The sequence below is a fragment of the Setaria italica genome, chromosome II (assembly GCF_000263155.2).
Source record: "Setaria italica strain Yugu1 chromosome II, Setaria_italica_v2.0, whole genome shotgun sequence".
In the NCBI taxonomy this organism is placed as follows: domain Eukaryota; kingdom Viridiplantae; phylum Streptophyta; class Magnoliopsida; order Poales; family Poaceae; genus Setaria; species Setaria italica.
The window spans coordinates 36451863-36471957 of NC_028451.1; the positions used below are offsets into that span (position 1 = coordinate 36451863).

The 20095-nt window shown below is 46.9% G+C and overlaps 2 protein-coding genes across 2 annotated transcripts; both read right to left on the minus strand.

Moving 5' to 3' along the window:
- Positions 1-5025: 5025 nt before the first annotated feature.
- Positions 5026-7859, minus strand: LOC101761292 (peptidyl-prolyl cis-trans isomerase FKBP15-1). The gene is made up of 6 exons (XM_004957208.4): positions 7645-7859; positions 7500-7549; positions 6557-6619; positions 5809-5899; positions 5609-5713; positions 5026-5363 (listed from the first exon to the last, which is right to left on the minus strand). Exons 1-6 carry the CDS (start codon positions 7703-7705, stop codon positions 5281-5283), a joined length of 453 nt encoding a protein of 150 aa, XP_004957265.1. The 5' UTR covers positions 7706-7859; the 3' UTR covers positions 5026-5280.
- A 4159-nt stretch (positions 7860-12018) lies between these two features.
- On the minus strand, positions 12019-18181 carry LOC101763182. The gene is made up of 4 exons (XM_004957212.3): positions 17753-18181; positions 17531-17650; positions 13886-15307; positions 12019-13389 (listed from the first exon to the last, which is right to left on the minus strand). The coding sequence occupies exons 1-4, from the start codon at positions 18033-18035 to the stop codon at positions 12338-12340; spliced, it is 2877 nt and encodes a 958-aa protein (XP_004957269.1). The 5' UTR covers positions 18036-18181; the 3' UTR covers positions 12019-12337.
- Positions 18182-20095: the final 1914 nt, after the last annotated feature.

Consider the following 20095-nt stretch of genomic DNA (forward strand, 5'->3'; position numbering starts at 1 on the left):
GGAAAGCGAAGCAGAGGCTGAGGGCCTTGGAACCGGTAGGTGCGGGGATGGATTTAATAGAGCGGTGGTTGCTGGCTGGCTGGCTGCTGCCGCTGCGGTTGGGCTGGGCTGGGACGCCACGTCCGTCGCGTCGCGCGGCGCGGTGGGATGCTTGCGGCGGTGGGTTACCGCCGGGTTCTACTGCGGCTGCGGTCGCCGGAGGTACGCCTCCTACCTTTAGCATTTTTAAGACACTTTGACAATCTGACTCATTTACTTAGCACACAAAATAGCAAACAATAGTGACATTGTATGAGAAAATTATGACATAAAACAAAGCTTGCATTTTGAATCACTAAAAGTGACATTTATAGTACAACACCAATACATGGCACTTTGAGTCTCTCAAATTGATATTATAGTTACAAGGTCACAAAATGCTATAGTTACTCCATAAAATACTATAGTAAGTCCTATCTAGTCCAAAATACTACCTAACCAACTTGCACATACTAGCATCATCATAAATTGGAGCTGTCACGAGTTGGGTGAAATTGCCAATAACATTGTACTCTTCAATGTCCATGATTGCTCCTTTGTTGCTGCCATCATTCTCCACTTCCTTTGGAGGTTGTACACCATCATCTTGCTTTCGTTTCTGCTAACAAAAGTATCACTAATTAGCTATGAATGGCAACAACACATAGAAGAACATATCTTTGGTTCAGATTTAGTTGGCTTACTACGTTTACCAAGCTGTTCTTGTTTCAACTTAAAATACTTGGTCACATTATTTGTTTTCCCTTTTCTTCGATGACCCTCATTGAAACAAACAAATCTATATGAAGTTACCTTGCATCATAGCTACTTATATTTGCATACCTTTTCCTCACATCAAAGCCTCTACAACCCCGTATGCAACCTAAAACTTCCAAGCATCATCTGGATTTCTGAATCTTAAATCAACCTGAGGTGTTCCCTTCTCAAATTCTGCTATTGTCTTCCACAACACTGACAGTTCCATAAATATGACCCAAAAATCAACTAGAGCATATGATTTTCCTACCATGAAATTGAGCAAATTAACCTTTCATAGTCACGGGATCTCAGATTGATACAGATGTGAAGTGAATTAGTTGTCTTGTGCACATGCTTAGGTGCACCTGACAATGACGTCCTGTCGGTGACCGCATTCCTCTCCTCCACGACAACCTGACGGGAACCTCCTCTCTAACGGCGACGAGGTGTAGAGAGTGGCACACGCCCTCTCCTTGGAGGCGCAGAGGACGCCGCAGCGCGTGAGTCCGCGGGAGAGCAGCGTGGCGCGTGGAGGGGTGCAACGTGCGGGAGAGCGATGGATATGATTTTAGGCTGCAGTTCATTTTAGCCTTTGAATATGTGATTCCTAATAGATTACGGCGCGCATTCGAGAAGCGACAGCACTGAATCCGCGTAGGGGCGGTCAAAACGGAACGGAACGGGGCAGGCACCCCGAGGAAATAACGGCTTCTGCTCGCCCACCATTGGGGGGCAGCGCTCCGGGATTTCTGGCCGTGGAGAAGACGTTTGTGCCCCTGTGCCCTCCAGCGTGTTGACAGCCTGCACCCGGACCGTGAAAGAATTTTAAAGAATTGCCACTCTCTAGGGTGTAGTTTGTGACCTCAAGCTAGTCAAGCTTAATACGAGTGCATTTGATCTAAAAATATGAAGCAAGTCGCTTAGGATATCTAGTAGACTAGTATGCTATGGTGTCGTTTTGACTAAAGTTTGTATGAAAATCTGATATTCCAAATATAATAAAATGTGTATTGTTATGATAGATTATGATCAAAGTTTAGAAATTTTAGTCGGTGTGCCTGTTCTCTTGCTCGCAATATATTGATTGATGCGCACATGCTGTACGAGTTCTGAAAAAAATACTGTATTATTTGAAGGCAAATAAAGGGAACCTTATCTTATCTTATGATTGCAATTGTGCTCTTCCCCGTTTATGGAACTCTCTCCCGACCCGATAATCCGGATCCATGACGCTGACGGAGCTATTAACCTTGCTAGCCCCTCCAATCAGAAATACGAACTTACTCCCTCCATCCCCGTCCTACAAAGAGTATCCTCCTAGGTTTATTCTAAATCTTAAGATTGATCAAGTTTACAATAACACCGATTAAGTATGTTATAAAAATATATTTCATAATAATGAATATCAACACGGTTTTAGACGCCGCGGCCACGTGCTCCTTCTGCGAGCAGGAGCCTTGGAAGCCATCGGCACACGCACGATCGATCGATGGTGCCCGTGGAGCTGATGCCCGATCGCCTCACCTCCCGCAGAACAGAGCCAATAAAGGCGCGGGGGGCAAACAGATTAAAGGGCGCTTGCTATTTGGAGCAGGGAAGTAAAGGCATATTGATTTTAGGCAGCTGGATTCCGTAGCGCTTTTGCACCCGGCCTGCTAAACTGAGCGAAGCAATTAGGCGAGGCGTGGCCAGATCCATCCCTTTTCTGCTTCTGAATTCTGATGCGAGAGCAGCCTACCGCAGCAACCGGGAAACTCCTGCTCAACACCCCATAAAAATCTGTTTCGGATAAGGTTAGCGCACCCTTATAGGTGTCCGCAGCAACCGGTGCATTTTCTTCAGAGAAAGGTTGGAGGATGAAGCGTCCACCGGCCTCTGCGCTTAGCCACAAGTGCGTATAGCCAAGTCCGCGGTGCATTTGTCATTTTGTAAAATTTGGATTTGGAGGCATCATATGCAAGAACTTTAATTGAACTCTAGTGCCCCAAAGTGGGTACCAGTTCTATCCAAATCTGACCGAGAGCAGCAGGGGAATACATGAGTTGAATAACAAGAAGGCGAAGCCGGAGTTGGCGATTGCCACCTTGGGACTTGGGCGGATGCGTGCGGTGTGTGCGTACGCACAAGCCATGAACACAAGAAAAACAAATGAGGCCGCGATCGTCAATAAGCCTTGTTTATTCGGGTTTCGCGTGATTTGTATGGCCTAGGGCCACCGGGTGCATATATATGTTATACTTGTATATGTTTGCAAAGCATGGAATTCTCCGGACCGGAATGGCTCCCCATACTCCTCTGTAGGTGACTCCCTCTCACTCTCACCCTCCGATCCATGCCGTGAAGAGACCTCGGGCGTCCAAGTGAACGGACAGGGGAGAAGAGTGGGCTAACGGAGATGCGGCTAACCTTGTTCTGTTGCAACCTGCAAGGGGAAGAGGGTTTTGTGGCAGCATGTCCGCTTAATTGCATCCCTCTCTCGCATTTCATTATGAGATAAAATTTGCATCCACCTTACTCTACCCAGATACGAACCTCGGTTACGCTGCGATGCAACAACCACATGCACCGTATCTTGACACAACTGCTATAACAAACAATTAGTGACAGGCTGATGCTCTATGATTGCTCGCCGGGGAAATAGTTTATCGTTACTGGATGGCACATCACAGCCGCACAGGTGCTGGCTTTTTGCACCGTGAACCTGCTGCTACCAAAGAACAGGTCGCTCAGCTAGGGAATAGGGAAACAGGAATATAGTACCCTGAGTTAACCTAGCCGGTTAGGTGTCCTTTTGTGGGATCTTTTTCGTACAAGATCAAATCATGTACTTGTTTAATCGAAATCTTTGTAAAAGCTTCACAAATTGCTCTCAGTGTTGCATCAGCTGCACGGTAAACTGGTACTAGGCTATTACCCGACCAGCAATCATTGGTGACTTTTCTTTAATTTGTACGAAGATTGTTTTGAACATCTAGGCCCTGTTTAGTTCCCAAACTTCCAACTTTGACACTATGCAAAAAAGATTCTCCATCACATCAAACTTGCGGTACATGTATGGAGTACTAAATGTAGACAAAATCAAAAACTAATTACACAGTTTTGTTGTACTTTGCGAGATGAATCTTTTGAGCCTAATTAGTCAATATTTGGACAATAATTCACAAATACAAACGAAACGCTACAGTGTGCTACAGTGCTACAACAGTGATTTTGCATCTTCAAATTTTGGGCAACTAAACAAGAAGACTAGGCCGCGTCCTTCTGTTTTTCCTTTCATATCTGGTCAGATTGAGCTTTACCATTGTCGTTGGCTCGGTGGTTGTTGGATCTGAGCTAACAGCACTGAGGTCTGTTCGGTTTGGTGGAGCTCACGCGAGATGACTACCTCACATTTCCAATTGCAAACAGTTCTATGTACTGCATGGAACAGTCACCAGTCATGTCCCTCTCTGAAATCATGCAGCCGTCTCTGACAAGCAAGGAGTTGGCAACTGACGCTAGAAGCTTGCAAATATTGACCTCTTCGGTTATTGCACTCACGCTAGTACGTCAAGGTGTTGGCGAGATCGAGGTTAAGCTAAAGCCTGCAAGCAATTCACGGGTTTGGGCTGCTGCTGAAGCAGAGTGCAACTTCGCCAACACGTGATTCGAGGGGAGGTTACTGTTCTTTGCAGACTACTCCATGGCCTAGTCTAGCGTTTTATACGATACAACACTTTTCTCTGTTGAAAATGATCCGTATTTTCTTGGCCGCAAAGCGTGAAGGCACCACCAGTCCACCACAACTCCCAGCATATTCAGCATCATATCATGGACCTTGTAATACGAGGATCAGACAGCTACATAATTGAAAGACTACTGGGTTCAGCATTTGAGCACCAATTCTAGTTCATCATAGCAAGTAGCATAGGCTCATTCTACATGCTAGTAAACACACAGACATTTGTCCAGGATCGGAGTAGAGGTGACGGCAGTTCAGAAACCACGATCTCCTTGCGCCTCTCTGTGGACACATTGTGTGCGATATCAGCACAGTATGTCCTGTTTGTTCAAAGTATGGTTTTTTAATGATTAACTTCGATTATATTAAGCTCTGCTTTGACCTTGGCATGGATCGCAAAAAATCTCCACTTCTCGAGCAGTGGAAAATGGATTTCTATATCAATTCGTTCAAATTGTAATGAATCGTTCGTAATAGTTCACGTCTGAATCTTTCGATCAAAATGAAGCCTGAAACATAAACCCAGATGATTGTAAAGAAAAAGAGGATCCTTTTCGATTTTCCAAACAGGTCATAACAGATAAGGAGTTTGCTCCAGGACGACTAGATTGTTCTTATGGGATAGCAAGCGAAATTAAGTCACAGGGAACAAATGTTTCGTCTGTCTAAGGGATCTCGGTATGCATTACATTTTGCCGAGCTCTGGGTAAAATGGTTTATGCATTCATCTATTCGATTTGATAATCACTTGTTCTGGAAGCCGATCCTACTCTCCTGGCTATCTAAAGCTCACTGTCATCAGATTTGCTGGCTGGCTCCCCGTTGACAGCAACAAGCTCCGTGTCAAATATGAGAGTTGCTCCACCTGCGTGGAGATAGATAAATAGCTCAGATCACACATCTGCAGTAAACCTGGGCCTGACTACAATGCAAGAAAATTGAAGGTATCCATTCAGATGATTGTGTTGATAATGTAATGGGGATGTTAACAGACACATCCAGTCACCATGCTGAACAATGTGCTAATCACCATTCAGAATTCCTCTTAGAAGTTACTAATATGATTCTAAGGCAGCTGTGGACTCAAAAGACAAGCAGAAAGTAGCATACCAGGAATAGTTGGCGGTGATCCTTGAGGCCCATAGCCAAGCTTTGAAGGGATCTTCAGCTTCCGCTTCTCACCAACGCACATTCCCAGGAGACCCTGATCCCATCCTACAGAGTAGTACAGGAATTCAGACGTAGGACATTAGAACTAGAGCACAAGCCAAACAGACAGTAAACAATTGGTCCAGTGCCAATTTAATTACCTTTGATCACTTGACCAGAGCCCAACTCAAATTCAATTGGGTCACCCCTTTCATAGCTAGAATCAAAAACTGTCCCATCAGTAAGTTTTCCCTGGTAGAACAATGATACAAAACAAGTGAGCATGACTCAAGAGGTAATTAAGATAATTGTTGTACGCAATAAGTGCTGTCCAGTACTGCCTTAAAACTTCTTTAAGCAAAATGGGTCGGTTGAGTAAACAGTTCGGCTTAAAGGTTATAATAAATAAATGGTAATGCCATTCTTAAATAGATTATAATGCTCTATTGTGTACGCCCTATTTTCTCTACCCAAACAAAAAAGCAAATAATTATAAGCTGGAACTGGGAAAAAGAATACTGGTGGCCTGGTGGCAGATGCTAAAGGTTAAGACAGTTTTTTTTTTCAAGATGAGGCTCTACCCCGTTTCCATTAACAGATAATGGGAATACATCAAGTTTGCAACAGTGAAAGGCAAAAATTAAGGAAGGCACTGCGAGGCTGAACTAGTCAGGTAGTCACCTAACTTAACCACTGCAACAGTGAGCCAAATCACAAAAATCCGAGAGTTACCAGCACAAAAGGAGCGAGGAAGGTTAACACATGCAGCTTAATGCAGGGTGGGAATATAGGTGCCACAATTATTCAATGAAAGCATTAAGCTAGTGATATGTAGGACAACTGTCATTGATGGTCTATTGTAAGTTGTAACAAAAGCAAACAGATGAGAAGATAGAACACTAGACTTACACGGTAGTGAACTTTAACCCTGTCACCTTTGTGAGCTTGAATGCTGCAGGTCTCTGGCTTGAACTGCAATTTTTAATACAGGCATAACACAAATATAAGAATATGAGGAAATTAACAGGTGCAATGAAGGTAGCCTATGCTATTATTTACACTCCATGGCTATTCTTTACAACATGGTTTATGGTTTTAATAAGAACTGATAAATCCACTTCTGCATGTCCAACAAGATATTCTGTTTCTGAGAGGGAAAGGCAGAAGTGATTTCTCACAGCATAACAATTTGGAGTAATCAGTTGTATGAAAACTTGATACGTTGGCTGCTACAAAATTGAAAAGGAGTTTTTAAAACAGTTCATGTTGATTTGTTGCGAAATCCAGTTGGTTAAGTTCCAACTCAGTTTATGATTTCCATCGAATAGATTACCAAAATGCAAAACAAAAGGAAACTTGAACTATGCATTAGTAAATCGATTTGTTGAATGATGAACCAGAATAGTACCGTAACTTGTTGCTCTGTAAAAACAACAAAATTTCAAGTTCCCTTAGAGAACTCTCTGTGTTTCTCCAAATCACAATGTTTATGCATCCTCAGAAAAACACATGATATTTACACCGACCAAACCATGGTATCTTCTGCTCAATGGCCCAGTCAATCCCACCACAATGACTCAATTCCCCTGCACAGCTTGCTTTTGCCAATAATATCTCAGGACATCCCTCCCATGAGAACTCGTTTCCACAATTGTCAATCTGTTCCAAACACTAAGCCAGGGATCAAACCTAGTCCCCCTAAGTTGGATCTCCAATCTGATAAAAACAACATATCCATACTACCTAACTACTCCGACAATCTGACAAGAAGGGCGAGAAACGAAACATCACAATTCATGCACGCAGCGGGCATCCGCAAAATAGTCCTAGTCGGGAAAATAAGAGCGGGTACCTTGACGCCGATCTGGAGCTCCGTCACGTCCCCGGATTTCTTGGCCACGGCTGCGAGACACAAGAGTCAGATCGGATCGGGTCAGAGGTCGCTGCGTGGGGGCGCGTCCCCCGCAAATTCGAGGCCGGGGCGGGGGTCTACTCACCGACGAGTAGCAGCGCGGCGGCGGCGACTAGAAGGCAGAGAAGGAGCTGCGGCTTCGCCATGGCTTGTGCGAGGGGGGAGAGAGGAATTCGCCGATCTCGGGGAGCAGACGGCCAGATGGGTGCTGTGCGTTATATCAGGGGCTCAGTGCGGCAGTACCGCAAGTCGCAGGATCGCAGGAGTGAGTGTCTGTTCGGCCGTTTGGGTTCGCTTGGGTTTATTGGAAGTTTGTTCAGTTTAGACATGACCCATGATAACGCGGCGGCCATAAGCCTCGCTTGGTGGCACAATAAAAAACAGTGTTCTTTGTAGAACTGTAAGCCTGTAATTGCAAAGTTAGGGAGCTCAGAAACTAGATTTTACGACCAAGCACAGCGAATCAACCGCAGGCCAGCACTAGAAATGTCGGAAAACATGAATCCATTACTTGCACGATTCATATGTATAGAAATGCATTCATATATTTGATCAAATGTTTCACCACTATATGTTCCACTAGTGTAAGTTTATCCACTAATCTTGTAGACCTTTGGAATATGAACAAAACATCCTATGTTTGGAAAAGAGCGGAAAAAAAACCATCGTCAGCATAATGCACTTGAAGTTTTTACGCGCTTCGCAAAATTTGCACATGAAACGTATCCATTTTTGTTGTTTTGCACCCACATCATACAATAAGGGCGTGTTTGGCAGCCTGCATCACCTTTGGGCCAGGTCCAGATAGTGCAAGTAGCCATGATTGGTAGGCTGGACGGGGTCCGTCACGTGCATGGCGGTGGTGACCTCTCAGCCTGCATCACGTGGAACGCAAAAATTGGTCATTCCACGCGATGAAGGCGCGTGCGGCCCAATCGAAGTGATTACAGTGACTTCTGGTGCTTCCTTTTCCTACTCCACCTGTGCATGGCGGTGGTGACGACAAGCCCTGACGGTGGTGGCGTAGTCTTCAACCTGCGCACAGCCTCCAAACCAGCACCCCAAGCTGAGAGCACGCCGCTCGCCCACCTATACCACGGTCGCCGCCCGGCGGGGAGAGCTTTCACGTGACGCTCCGCTGTTGACGCTCGTTATTGACACACTTTTAGTGTCATTTAAGTGGTGTTTTCATACATATTCTTATACTAATCCGTCACTTGGCATCTGAAATAATCTCGTTTTTGCATATGCATTGTATTTTGGAGGACATTCTATTTTTCAGGAAATTGGACCTAAAATTATAGTTTTGGATAAAGCTTCGAACGAGCAACGAACCTGTCAAAGATGAAGGCCAGCAGCCTCAGAAAGAGCCCAAGCCGATCGACTAGGGGTCTTCTGACCTCCTCCGACGCTCATTTTTGCAAGCACTCCTCCAAAATTACTTAAGGGCTAAGTTTGTGAAGATATGATATGGATCACTTCGGGATTAAAGAGGAATCAAAGAGGATCAAGCGGAGATTTGGAAAGTTATTGAAGATCAATCTCATCCCGAAGCTACCGACGTGATAGGCCCACATGCAAGTGAAAATAAGACTCCTGAGCATCTAAGAAGACTTGGAAATGAAGCATGACGTGAGAGGGCAAAAGGAAGGCCCAAGCCGATCAGCCTGGACTCTTCCAGTGTTTTCCTTCACCCCTCGCCTTCCAATTTTTGTCACACGCTCTCTAGACTATAAATACCCCGAAAATTCACCGAGCCCCAGGAGAAATCCACCAGAAGTCGACGAATAGAGGGACACGCACCAGAGGGAGTTGGGGGCCGCTGCAAGTCTTCGAGGTTGTTTAGGAGATGGCTTAAGATAGACCCTAGCTGCCATGGTCGTCCTTGCACGGCGAAGCCATGGTGGAGTTCTGGAGCCGAGCCTTGTGATCTTCAAGCTTATGTACACGAGATAGTGACATCAATCTAATCTTGTGCTTATTTTAATCTACTATAATGCATGCTTATTCTCGTATGTTTAACCAGTATATGTTCTTAGTAGGAATAGATGCAATCATGGTGGTTAGTCTATGTCTTGCGGATACATCTTAGTAGTGCATAGAAAATCGGTGTGATTACCTTTGCACGGTGACAACATGTGGAAGGTAAAAGGCCGAACGATTGCGTAATGTTGATAAGATTGAAGGCGAGTATTGTGGGAGTCATTTGAGATAAATTTTTGGGAAACTGAAGGCGTTAACACGCACCTCGCATTGGTGACCATAAGGAAGTAGGTGGCTTGCGAGCCGTCTTTTTTTAGAGATGACTCTTTATCAAGATACTACATAAATTGGTTACCATTTTGGCTGGAATTACAACAAAAAGATAGTAGGCACCTTTGGTTGTGTTACCTTGTACATATGGATGTGATCTGTTTACCATATCTATAATACTTATTTCACAATTAGATTTACCTTTATATATGGATGTGATCTGTTTACCATATCTATAATAATTATTTCACAATTAGATTTACCTTTATATGTAATTCATGCTTCATAATAAGATTAGATCCGTTTAGCTAGGTAGAGAACCCTAGTTAGTTCACTGTCGATCCATGAATTGATAAACCTTGGATGGAATACTCTAAAGGAAAAGCTACGATGATCCGTGCACACGCTAACTGCCGTCAAACACCCGCCCCTAGATCCAGTAGAAGCGGCAGTGCTAATGGTTCCATGGGGAAGATGAAGGCCTCGACGGTGGAGGCAGAGCGGCAGCCGGGGACGGCGGCGGCGAATGGGTCGCACAGAAGCTTTGTCGCTACGGGCACGTTTGGGTTGGGCATCCTTGTCCTCCTCCTCATTGATGGGGCTCTCTCGCGCTCGCGGCAGCCATGAACACGACTCCGTCAGCTTCTTGCATTGCCGCGCCCACCACTCCCACACCTTTGATGACGCCGAGTGTTCTTCGTCCCAGATCGAGCCTGTATCACATGTGCTACTTTGATTTGGCTTCAATCGGCAGTGTAACGCGCGAGTGGCGGCCGGCCGGCGGGCCACGAGCGGCACTGCGGACGCGGGGAGTGCAACGAGCGGCCGGCAGAAAACAAGTATTCTTCATACCCATCAAAGTACGAGCACTTACGCCATAGATTTCCTGGTTGAGTTGTTCCTGCTTGAGCATCCAGACCGGACTATGAGCCAAGCTTGCACTGATTCATACACCAAAACACTTAAGAAATTTCATGGCTGGCTTGCTAGTTCTAGTTTTACGATAGAATCATCCATACAATCAATAGAATTCTATCCAAATAGGCAATCTGTAACTTATTGTCTATTGCTTAAGAAATTAGAATCAAGATATGGATGGATCGTGGAAATGTGAGGCTTAGTTTTCACATGGATTGACAACCTGCTTAGCGCCAGCGGGTGGCGGGTGAGCGAGCGGCCAGCAGGGCGGCGAGCGGCGCGGTGGTCGCGGCGCATTGCGCGAGCAAGCGGCGCGGTCGGTGGCGTGAGCGAGCAGAGGGGACGCGAGCGGCCGGCGGGGGCGGTGGGGCAGCGAGCGCGGCGAGCTCTTGCAGGCGAGTGGTGGTAAGTCCACCGTAGACAGGATCAAGGTAAGCCCACCAATTTGCAAAGGCTAACAAACATAATCTCAAATAAGCCAGATCCACCGGATACAAATTTGCCAAATGTAATCTCTGCACCCCGCGGGTTGGTTGGGCTGGCTCGAGCCTGGCTAAGGCAGACCGGGCTGCCAAACGCCCCCTAAGGTTTCCTCTTATCTCATATATCACCAAGTCACATTGATGATATCTTTTGCCACGTAACATAAGTACGTCAAGGGCTTATCATATTTATGGACCGAATGCTTTTTCCTCAGGAATATCCAACTGCAAAATGCTGGCTGTACCTACTGTTCAGCACCAGCCTGCGCGGCTGCGCCGGACCTGCCGGCGCCCCCAACGCCGACTGCCGCCGGTGTGTGCAGGGGCGGATCTGGCGATCTGCGGGGGGTGCTGCAGCACCCCTGAGCCCATGTATTTCTCAAGTAAAATTAGCGTTTTAACTTCAAAGTTCACATGTAAACTATGAAGTTAGATTCATTACAAGAGGTTCAGCACCCCTTCTGGTTGATTCTGTCTCCATCCCTGGATGTGTGCAAGTGCAAGCTGGCAAGGCGCGGAGCCCAAGCCGCGCCAAGGACTCCTCCGATTTCTCTCCTGCCTACAGCCAACTCCAGCGAGGCGACGACACATGAGGGAAACAACACACCAACACCAGCATTCGATGGTGGCAATGGCGTCAGTCGGTGAGCGCCACGCTGCTTGGCACCAATTTCCTTCCAGCGAAAGGCCGTTATGCGCTCAATCCGGTACTAGATTCAGTTGCACGATTTTTTTTAGGTACAGTTGCACGAAAAATTAAGAACGCAGATGTTCAGTTGTTTCACCTTGCATCGCTCGTTGGCGCAAAATTTCCAACAGGCTAGCCCAACCCGGTACTAGATTCGAGGGTTGTTCAGTCCGCACAAACACTGTCTGAATCTGAACATCAAGACAGATTCATGAGCCAATGGCTAGGCGACCTGTAAAGTCAGGTGGCGATACATCAAAATCGCACCGATTCAAAATATCTGACACTACGACAGTGTATCAAACCCATATTTTGGTTGCAGACTATCTACACAAGGATGGATAGCGTTAGTTACAGTGGCACATGTAGAGTTGTCGACAAAGGCATATAACTCAAAGTCGCGAACCGCACGCCGTTCCACAGGAAAGCAGGCGGCATCAGCGCACGGAGTGGCAGCAGATGAACGGCATCCACGGCTGCTTCCTTCCTTTGGAACTCTTGTCAACATCCTTGCGTGGCAATTTGACAGGGGAGCTCCAGTGGTGGTCGTCGGAGCCCGATTTAGGAGACCCCGACGAGTTGCCATCCTTGGACACCCGGCGCCGGAACGACAGCACCCGCTCCTTGGTGCTGGGCTTCTTCACTTGGTTCTCCGCGCTTGCCTCGGCCAGGAGGACCTTCAGAGGGACGTGGACTCTTCCAGAGTTCAGCCGGGCGCCTGGGGCGGCAATCTCTTCGTTCTGCTTGGTGCTGTTCCCCTCTTGACCAACTATGCCATTTGGCTGCTGCTGCAGCTGCTGCTTCTCTTCAACAGTATCTGTGCTTTGTTCAGCAGTCACCTCCTTTGCAGTTGTGCCTTGGGCAAGCATCTTTACTTCAGAATCATCTGTGCCTCCTGCATTCATCTTCTCTGCACTGGTGCCATCGGTCTTCTGCATTTTGTCTTCAACATCATCCCCATTGAACCGTGCATTCATCTCCTTTGCATCTGTGTCATCAGTCTGCTTATTTTCTTCAAGATTTCCCATGCTCTGCACTGAACTCAACTCTGTACCGCCAGCCTGCTTCTCTTCATCAGCATGATCCGAGTGTTGTACCTCATTCATCTCTGCAGCACTGCCTTCAGTCGGCTTCTTTTCTTCAACATTAGCAGCATATCCATTCTTTGCAGTGGTGCTAGTAGCCTGTTCCATACCATCTATGCTTCGTACTGCAATCATCTCCTTTGCACTAGCATCTTTGGCTTGCATATTTTCTTCAACTTCTGCACTGACTGCACTGATAACCTGCATAGATACTGTACTGAACTCCATGGAGGTTGTCTGAGATGGCACAAAGATGACACCATTTTTATGTCCATCTTCCTGCAGGCTATGGTCAGTTGAGCAAGTCTTGCTCACAAGTTCAGAACTTGTGCTGATAGGCATGTCTTCCGGACCGATTACTTCACCATTTTCTACAGCACTTGACGTGGATAATATGCATTCATCTGCAGAAATATTAAACAACTTTCAGCATACAACCTTGTGTAATTCAAAGCTAAAGGTTTGACTTTAAAAAAATATATATAGTAACAGTGTGCCTCAAGACTCGAATATTTTAGCATGTGCAAATGCTAAAAACAAGATTATGATACAAAGCTCAGAGTACATTGAATTTTTGAGTTGCATGGTCAACTTGCAAGGCAGTGGATTAATTACGCTACTCCATACTGCAGTACCCAATCAACCAGATTAGAAAAATAAAAGCTTAAACATTCATCTCCAGCTTAGCATTGGCTGATGCTTTACAAAAACCCATCAATTAAATAGGAACAGAATGCAAACAAAAAAAATTTGGCCAATGCAAAGTTAATGTTGAATGCATTCACTACATGATAAGATTTTGAACTCACAGAAAGTAAAATAAATATGGAGTATAGAACATAGTTCACAAGTGCAAACTTATATCAAACACTGTACAATTAAAGTGTCAGAAATTCTTACTTGAGTTACGGCATTGTTGTGCTTCAGCCATCCTAGTTAGGTTAGAGACTGTTGGTTGATCCACCATCAGGGATGTAGAGTCAACTTGTGGTCTCAATTCAACAGAATTTGGTACCTCCAAGTAGCAGCTGTCAGTGGGAAGTTCAAACAAATCATCATTCCTGTCATCATCTAGATTAAATGGATTCTTGACAGAAGATGCTTGATCCTTTAGTAAAGTGGCATGTTTCTGAGTCAGAGAAAGTTGATCTTCAGCACAAATCTCAGGGTCAATCTGTTTGTTGTGGACATCCTCTTTAGTGAATCCATTAGTCTTCTCTATGGAAGGATTTTCTTCAATGATATTTGGTAGTGGCCTCTCCTCAAAGGTGAATTCCAGATCATTCACATTAGTGGTAGGAATATCATCCACATTAGTAACAGGAAGATCGTACTGAAAACTAGCTGTGGGGCATTCTAAACTTTTCTTGCAAGAATTCTCAACAGGCTCATGATCATCTGATATGTCCTCAACAGTCGAGTTCTGTGTGGGGAGCTCTGTGGAGCAATCTATGGGAGCATTATCAGTGCATACGACCTTCAGGTCGCTTCCAATTGGCATGGTGTTAGTGCTAGGATTGGTTATTGTTTCCAACTGAACAGTATCTGGTATTGGTGATGCTTCAGACATGGTATGCGAAACATGCAATCCATCTTCCATAAAATCTTCCACCTTTCGTGAGTTTGTAGACTCTGATTCTGGTTCCAAAATAAGTGGATGGGCTTCCTGAAGGGATGAAGCATTCAAATGACCAATCATCTCACTATGACCAGTTTTATCAGGTTTACTGTTAACCATATCAGTATAAGTGTTGTCAACATTCACAGAGTGTTCATATGGACTCCCAAGCTTCACGTGAGGTTCAGCCAATCTAAGAGCTCCATCCTCCAAATTATATCCAACATTGGAGTCAGAAGATAAATCTCTCATATTTGGTTCTCCAGGAAATTGAGCTTTGCATAATCCATTTGTTTCAACAGAAATTTCATTTGCAGCTACACTTGATTCTGATGAAACAGTATTCAAATTATTGATTTCTGTAGAAAATACAGAACCTGGTGCTGCACCATCTTCAGAATCTGGTTGATGAAGAAACGGAGATGCATCCTGGTAGTCATCAAAACTGTCTTCTCGCTCAGCTGGACGTTCCACTTTAGTTTGGCTTCCATTAGTGCAAGCAATCTGTGATTCAGTTCCATTGCCTTCATTTACATTTTCAATAGATTTGCTGCTGCGATTGAGAAGGCCATTTTGACTTAATCCACTGGTGATAGTTTGAGTTCCAGTATCTTCAGCAGCAGCACTTTCATTGTTGCTGTAATTAATCAGGCAGTTGTTTTCACTTAGTTCAGTTTGAGTTCCAGTACCAGGAGAAGCATGTTCTATCAAAACAATAGATAAATAAATCAACACACACTCTGTGATTTTGAATGAAAAGGTAAAATGATTCATATTATTTGAAACAAATGCTGGTGGCACATAGGAATATCCAGAAACAAGTTAAATGTTGGCAAATTAATAACTTTACAGCTATAGCTTCACCGGAAACTTTAGCGAATATTAAGAGGAATCTGAAGATATGCAAGGAACGAGTATAAAAGACCAGAGGGATTCTGAGGCAAGAAAAATGAATTAAGCGAATCACTAGATAAGTTCACATGAAAGGTTATAACAGTAAAGTTGTAACAAGTGCAACCGTGAAAATCATAACGACACTGAACAACGAGAGACACGAGAACCGGTCCATACAGTAAAATAGGTGAGGACCAACAAATCGTACAAGTGAGCAACAGGCTAACAGTTGGTACAGGACTGATACCCTTCAACAAGCGCATATCATGCCATTACTTAATATAATAGTCTCAAGTAGCCATTGCAAAAGCCTGCCAAAGAATGAAGTTGTAATACACAGGACTAAACCCAAAAGCAACACAGATAGTAGCCTGCTGCTAAATTTGAATTGCAGCAGTACTATATTCTGAACTTTAAAGACTTAGCAATGGAGCAACTTTACAATTAACCGACAAAGCGCAGACAACATGGCTGTAAGTCATAACATTAGGAAATAAAATTATGACAAAACATGTCAACACCCCAAGCAACGGGATCTGTTCAAGTAGATGACAAGACAACAATATATGCTAAAAAAATATTAAAAAATTAGGATGAGATACATGCAGACACAACGAAAGTATTAACCGTTTTCTATTTGGGTCTGTCTCCACGTCAGTCGTCAGTCGGTTGAGATATAGATTATCCATCAGTCACATTTTACAGCCGTTGATTAATTATCCAATGGTCCGGATCTTCCTTCCTTTCAACATTATCTTCAGCCCCACCTGCTCCCCCGAACTGCACACGACCATCGTCATCCTCGCACCCGACGAGCGAAGCGTGATGCCAGGCGCAAAACGCCCCCGTTCCCACCACCACCCGCAGGCATCCGCCACCTCCGCCACCCGATGCTAACCTGTTGGGGCCGGACGCCCCTGCCGCTTCCGCTGCCCACCAGGATCCCCACCACCCGGCTCCGGTGGTGCCCTCGCCACCTCCGCTCCGCCACCGTCTCTCCCGCCTCTACCGCCGGCCGACGAGCCACCCCGCAGCTCCCTCTACAGCAGGGCACAACGGTAAGCCCCCAAACCCCCAAACAATAACATCAAATTCTTATCCCCATTCAATTTCTAGTATAGTTTTGGGTGACCGATGGAGAAGTAAGATTCCAGTCGATTGACGAGGAGTAAATCTCTTTCTATTTTGCAAATAAAATAGAATGCCCATGTGACTAGAACATGTGGTGGAGGACCACGACAAGATAGCAGACCTAAGAAAACAAGTGTTAAACGACAAGCTCAAAGAAATCCTACCAACCTATGCGAATAACGATGGATAGGTCGGATTTTTAGGAAGACGGTTCACCAAGAAACCAGCAAGTTCATTCTGGCTGACTAGAGAACGAATCCAATGTATGTACAGGTTGACAAAGACAAGCAACAAATTCTTACTCCTGACCAGTATCAAGCAGGCAACTTGCCACAAGACCCGGAGGGATATACAACTAAAGGTAAGAATTGGTGGAATCACACATGGATCTCAGTGTCTGAAGTCTGAATTTACTACTGACACATTAGTAGAAATAAATTATCTACGTACAGTTCAGAAGCTACAAATACAAGGCACTCCAACTGTTCTACATCGTTATCACAAAAGTATCTCCCCAACTCCAAGGGAAACGAGAAAGTACCCACGCTTTCAGCTTTAATGCTAACCGAGAACCACGCAGACTTTTATTCCAGGCCCCCACGGGGGTACCATCTCACTACGCCCATGTGAGTTTTGCACCCCTCTTCAAACCGGGGACAGGGCAAAAGGCAACCAAACCTTTTGCCTTTTCAATCTCTAGCAAAAATGCAGTACGGGCAAAAAAACAAAAAGCACAAGACGCCTAAGCAGATTAGTTCGCGTAAAATCATGTTAACCAAACTCCGACTTCGATATCTAACATCCAGAACGCAGGACGCAAGTCAAGAGAGTAACAGCAAAGCTGAATTTTCACCCGGAAATAAGATTGGACGTTGGACGAGCAGAGAAAAATCAGCGATTACCTGCAGTCACCTTGTCCTCCACCGAACGGTCAACTCCTCCCGCAAATCCACGCACCGCAGCGCCTCCTCCATTCGCCTCCCGCGCACCAATCCCCTCTCGCTGTCCTCCTCCTCCCCCACCTACAGCCGCACGCGCAGAAACCGCCATCAGAATCAACGAACCGAAACAGCGGGAACCATCGAATCCAAACAAAACCAAGCGACCAAAGCCTCCGCACGTACCGAGCGGCGTCCTCTCCGCCGCATTGCGCGCCGCGGCGCCGCCCTCTTTCCGCTCGCCCATGGCAACGGCCACCCCCGCGACGGCTTCCTCAACGACCTCCGCAACCGCTTCTCCGGCCTCCGCCGCCGGCGGCGGCAGCGGCGCCTTGCAGTGCTTGCGGTGGGAGCGGCGGAGCTTGGCGCTGGGGTGAGGGTTGGGGTACTGGTACCCGCAGACGTGGCAGAGGTGGCCCCCGTTCAGCGCCGCCGGGTCCTTCCCCCGCCGGCTCTCGTCGGCCTCCATGCCCGCGTGCCACTCCACTCCGGAAATAGCAGCCAAGCCGCGGCGGCGATGATGGATGGGAGGGGACGGCGATGGAAAGGGCTGCCGCTACTCCGTTTTGGACGGGGACAACAACGGCGGGGGTTTGGGTTTGAGAGCCAGGTGCGGGTTGCGGCGTGGGGGGAGGAGGGGGCTTTGGCTTTAACTAGCCACGTGCGCGGGAGGATGACGCGTGGGGCCGAAAGATGGTGGGGCCCGAACGTCGGTGAGGGGTGGGGCGCCCGAGTGTCGCCATCAATGCGGGCCATGTGCGCGGCGGGCCGTGGGGGAGGGAAGGAAAATTTGATCGGTTTTTCTAGTAGGGCACTGGTGAGCCGCGGAGGGGGGAAAGGTTTGTTGGAGGGGAGCGTGGCCCACCTGTAAGAGGCATAGTTCCGGGCCGGTTGGCGTGGCGCTGGATCTGGCCGTTGGGTGCGCGATGGACGGTCGAGGTGTGCCTGTGATAAGGCCGAGAGCCCGTGCTCCGTAGCCTCCGTGGGAATGGTTGGCACGTGACAGTGACAAGTCTGAGGAGGTCCCACTGGAACTGTTCCTTTTCGTCCCCTGGCCGAACGCTTCCGTTCCGCTTCGTCCTGTTCCGGCCGAAAACTTCATCCTGCCTGCGCTTGTCAAATTCATTCGGCTGTAACCTACGGAGATCTACTGTGGCCAATTCACATTTACCGTGGTTTTCCTTCCAGTTTACCTGAAGCTGTATTTACCACCGTTTGAAACATCAAATCCGAGCGCCCAGACCGGGACCAAAACGAGTTTGCTGTTTTTCACTGAATGTGTGCAGTTGCAGCCGTACAGGGCTATAGGCATACTCAGGGACACTCCGCTGAAAACGGTTAACTGCGTCCTACTCCGTCTGAGATGAAAACGTCTGAACAAACAGTCAGCCAGACTTTTAACGCGTCGTTTGACGAATGACGGTTTACATGCTGGTACTGGCTGGGCCCAGCCAAGGCCAGGCCACCATCTGCTTGCCGTTGCCATGATCTCCCGGCCTGACCCCGCTGGTGAACAGTCGAAGATAACTGGAACCATCATGAGGCGGCGGTGCAGGGCGCTCGAGTTTCTTTTCCAATCCCCCGCATCTTTTCAGAATGAAAACTGGCTCGTGTATCAGTGTACTATGTGTTCTCTGCCACCGGGTGAGTGCTGGAGTTCTCTAGGCGGGTGGTGATTGCTGCTTCGTGATTGATCTCCATCTCCTCGTTGTCTGCACGGCTGTTCTTGCTGGAAAAGCGCCGATTGCCGCCTGATTCGACCATCATTCAGATCAGATCGGGAAATGGGGTCGCCAGGCATGGTTTCTCGTTTCTCTGGAGCGCAATCAGTGTGCCCACCATGTGTGTGGAAAAAAAGAACCACAAGAGATGGAAAGTTCTGCACTTTCAGCTATACATGCATACTTTCACTGCCATGGAAGAAGAAGAAGAAGATACTTGTAACAACACGGCAGATGTGACATCCTGCGAAAGTGCCGAAAGGAGCTCGCCACCGGGCATGGCACCACACTAATCGTCGCACTAAGTGTTAGCATTGGCGTCTAGCTGCTGCTGGCGGCTGACGTGCGGTCGATCGATTTACTTGGATTGGAAGTGATTTCTCGGCGGGGATAAGCGAGCGATCGAGGTGGTTAAAGATGGCAATTGGCAAAGCAGTTGGAAGTGGGGGTGGTTACTTGGCTAGCTGCGCGGAACGGGAAATGAAATAAACCGATCACGCACTCGTCAGTCGTCGGCTCATCGCCGCCTCCGTGTGATAGACGTTGGAGATGATATGATATATGGGCAGGTTATTAATGGTAATGGTACTAGGTGGTGGTGGTGGTGATGGTGAAGAGGAGAACGTGAAGTGGGTAACCGTGCTCGATCGATCGGGGCCATGATGCCGACCACTTGGCCGGAGCCGGAGGGGAATCTTATCGACGATCGACCCTCCGTAGCGCCCACGCCAAGCAAAGCCACCCCCACACCCCCGCCTTTCCGCAAAAAAGAGCTTTCTCCGACCCCCGGCCGTCGCCGCCGTTCGTT

Bases quoted from the DNA above. Each gene is read 5' to 3' on its own strand.
- LOC101761292 (XM_004957208.4), bottom strand. From the start codon at position 7,705: ATGGCGAAGCCGCAGCTCCTTCTCTGCCTTCTAGTCGCCGCCGCCGCG. The intron at 5,900-6,556 runs GTAAGTCTAGTG...TTGTTCTACCAG, and splicing joins GGGTTAAAGTTCACTACCGT to GGAAAACTTACTGATGGGAC. The intron at 5,364-5,608 runs GTATGCTACTTT...ATCTCCACGCAG, and splicing joins ATCACCGCCAACTATTCCTG to GTGGAGCAACTCTCATATTT.
- LOC101763182 (XM_004957212.3), bottom strand. From the start codon at position 18,035: ATGGAGGCCGACGAGAGCCGGCGGGGGAAGGACCCGGCGGCGCTGAAC. The intron at 17,651-17,752 runs GTACGTGCGGAG...GTGCGGCTGTAG, and splicing joins GGCGGAGAGGACGCCGCTCG to GTGGGGGAGGAGGAGGACAG. The intron at 15,308-17,530 runs GTAATCGCTGAT...TTGTTTTGATAG, and splicing joins GGAGGACAAGGTGACTGCAG to AACATGCTTCTCCTGGTACT.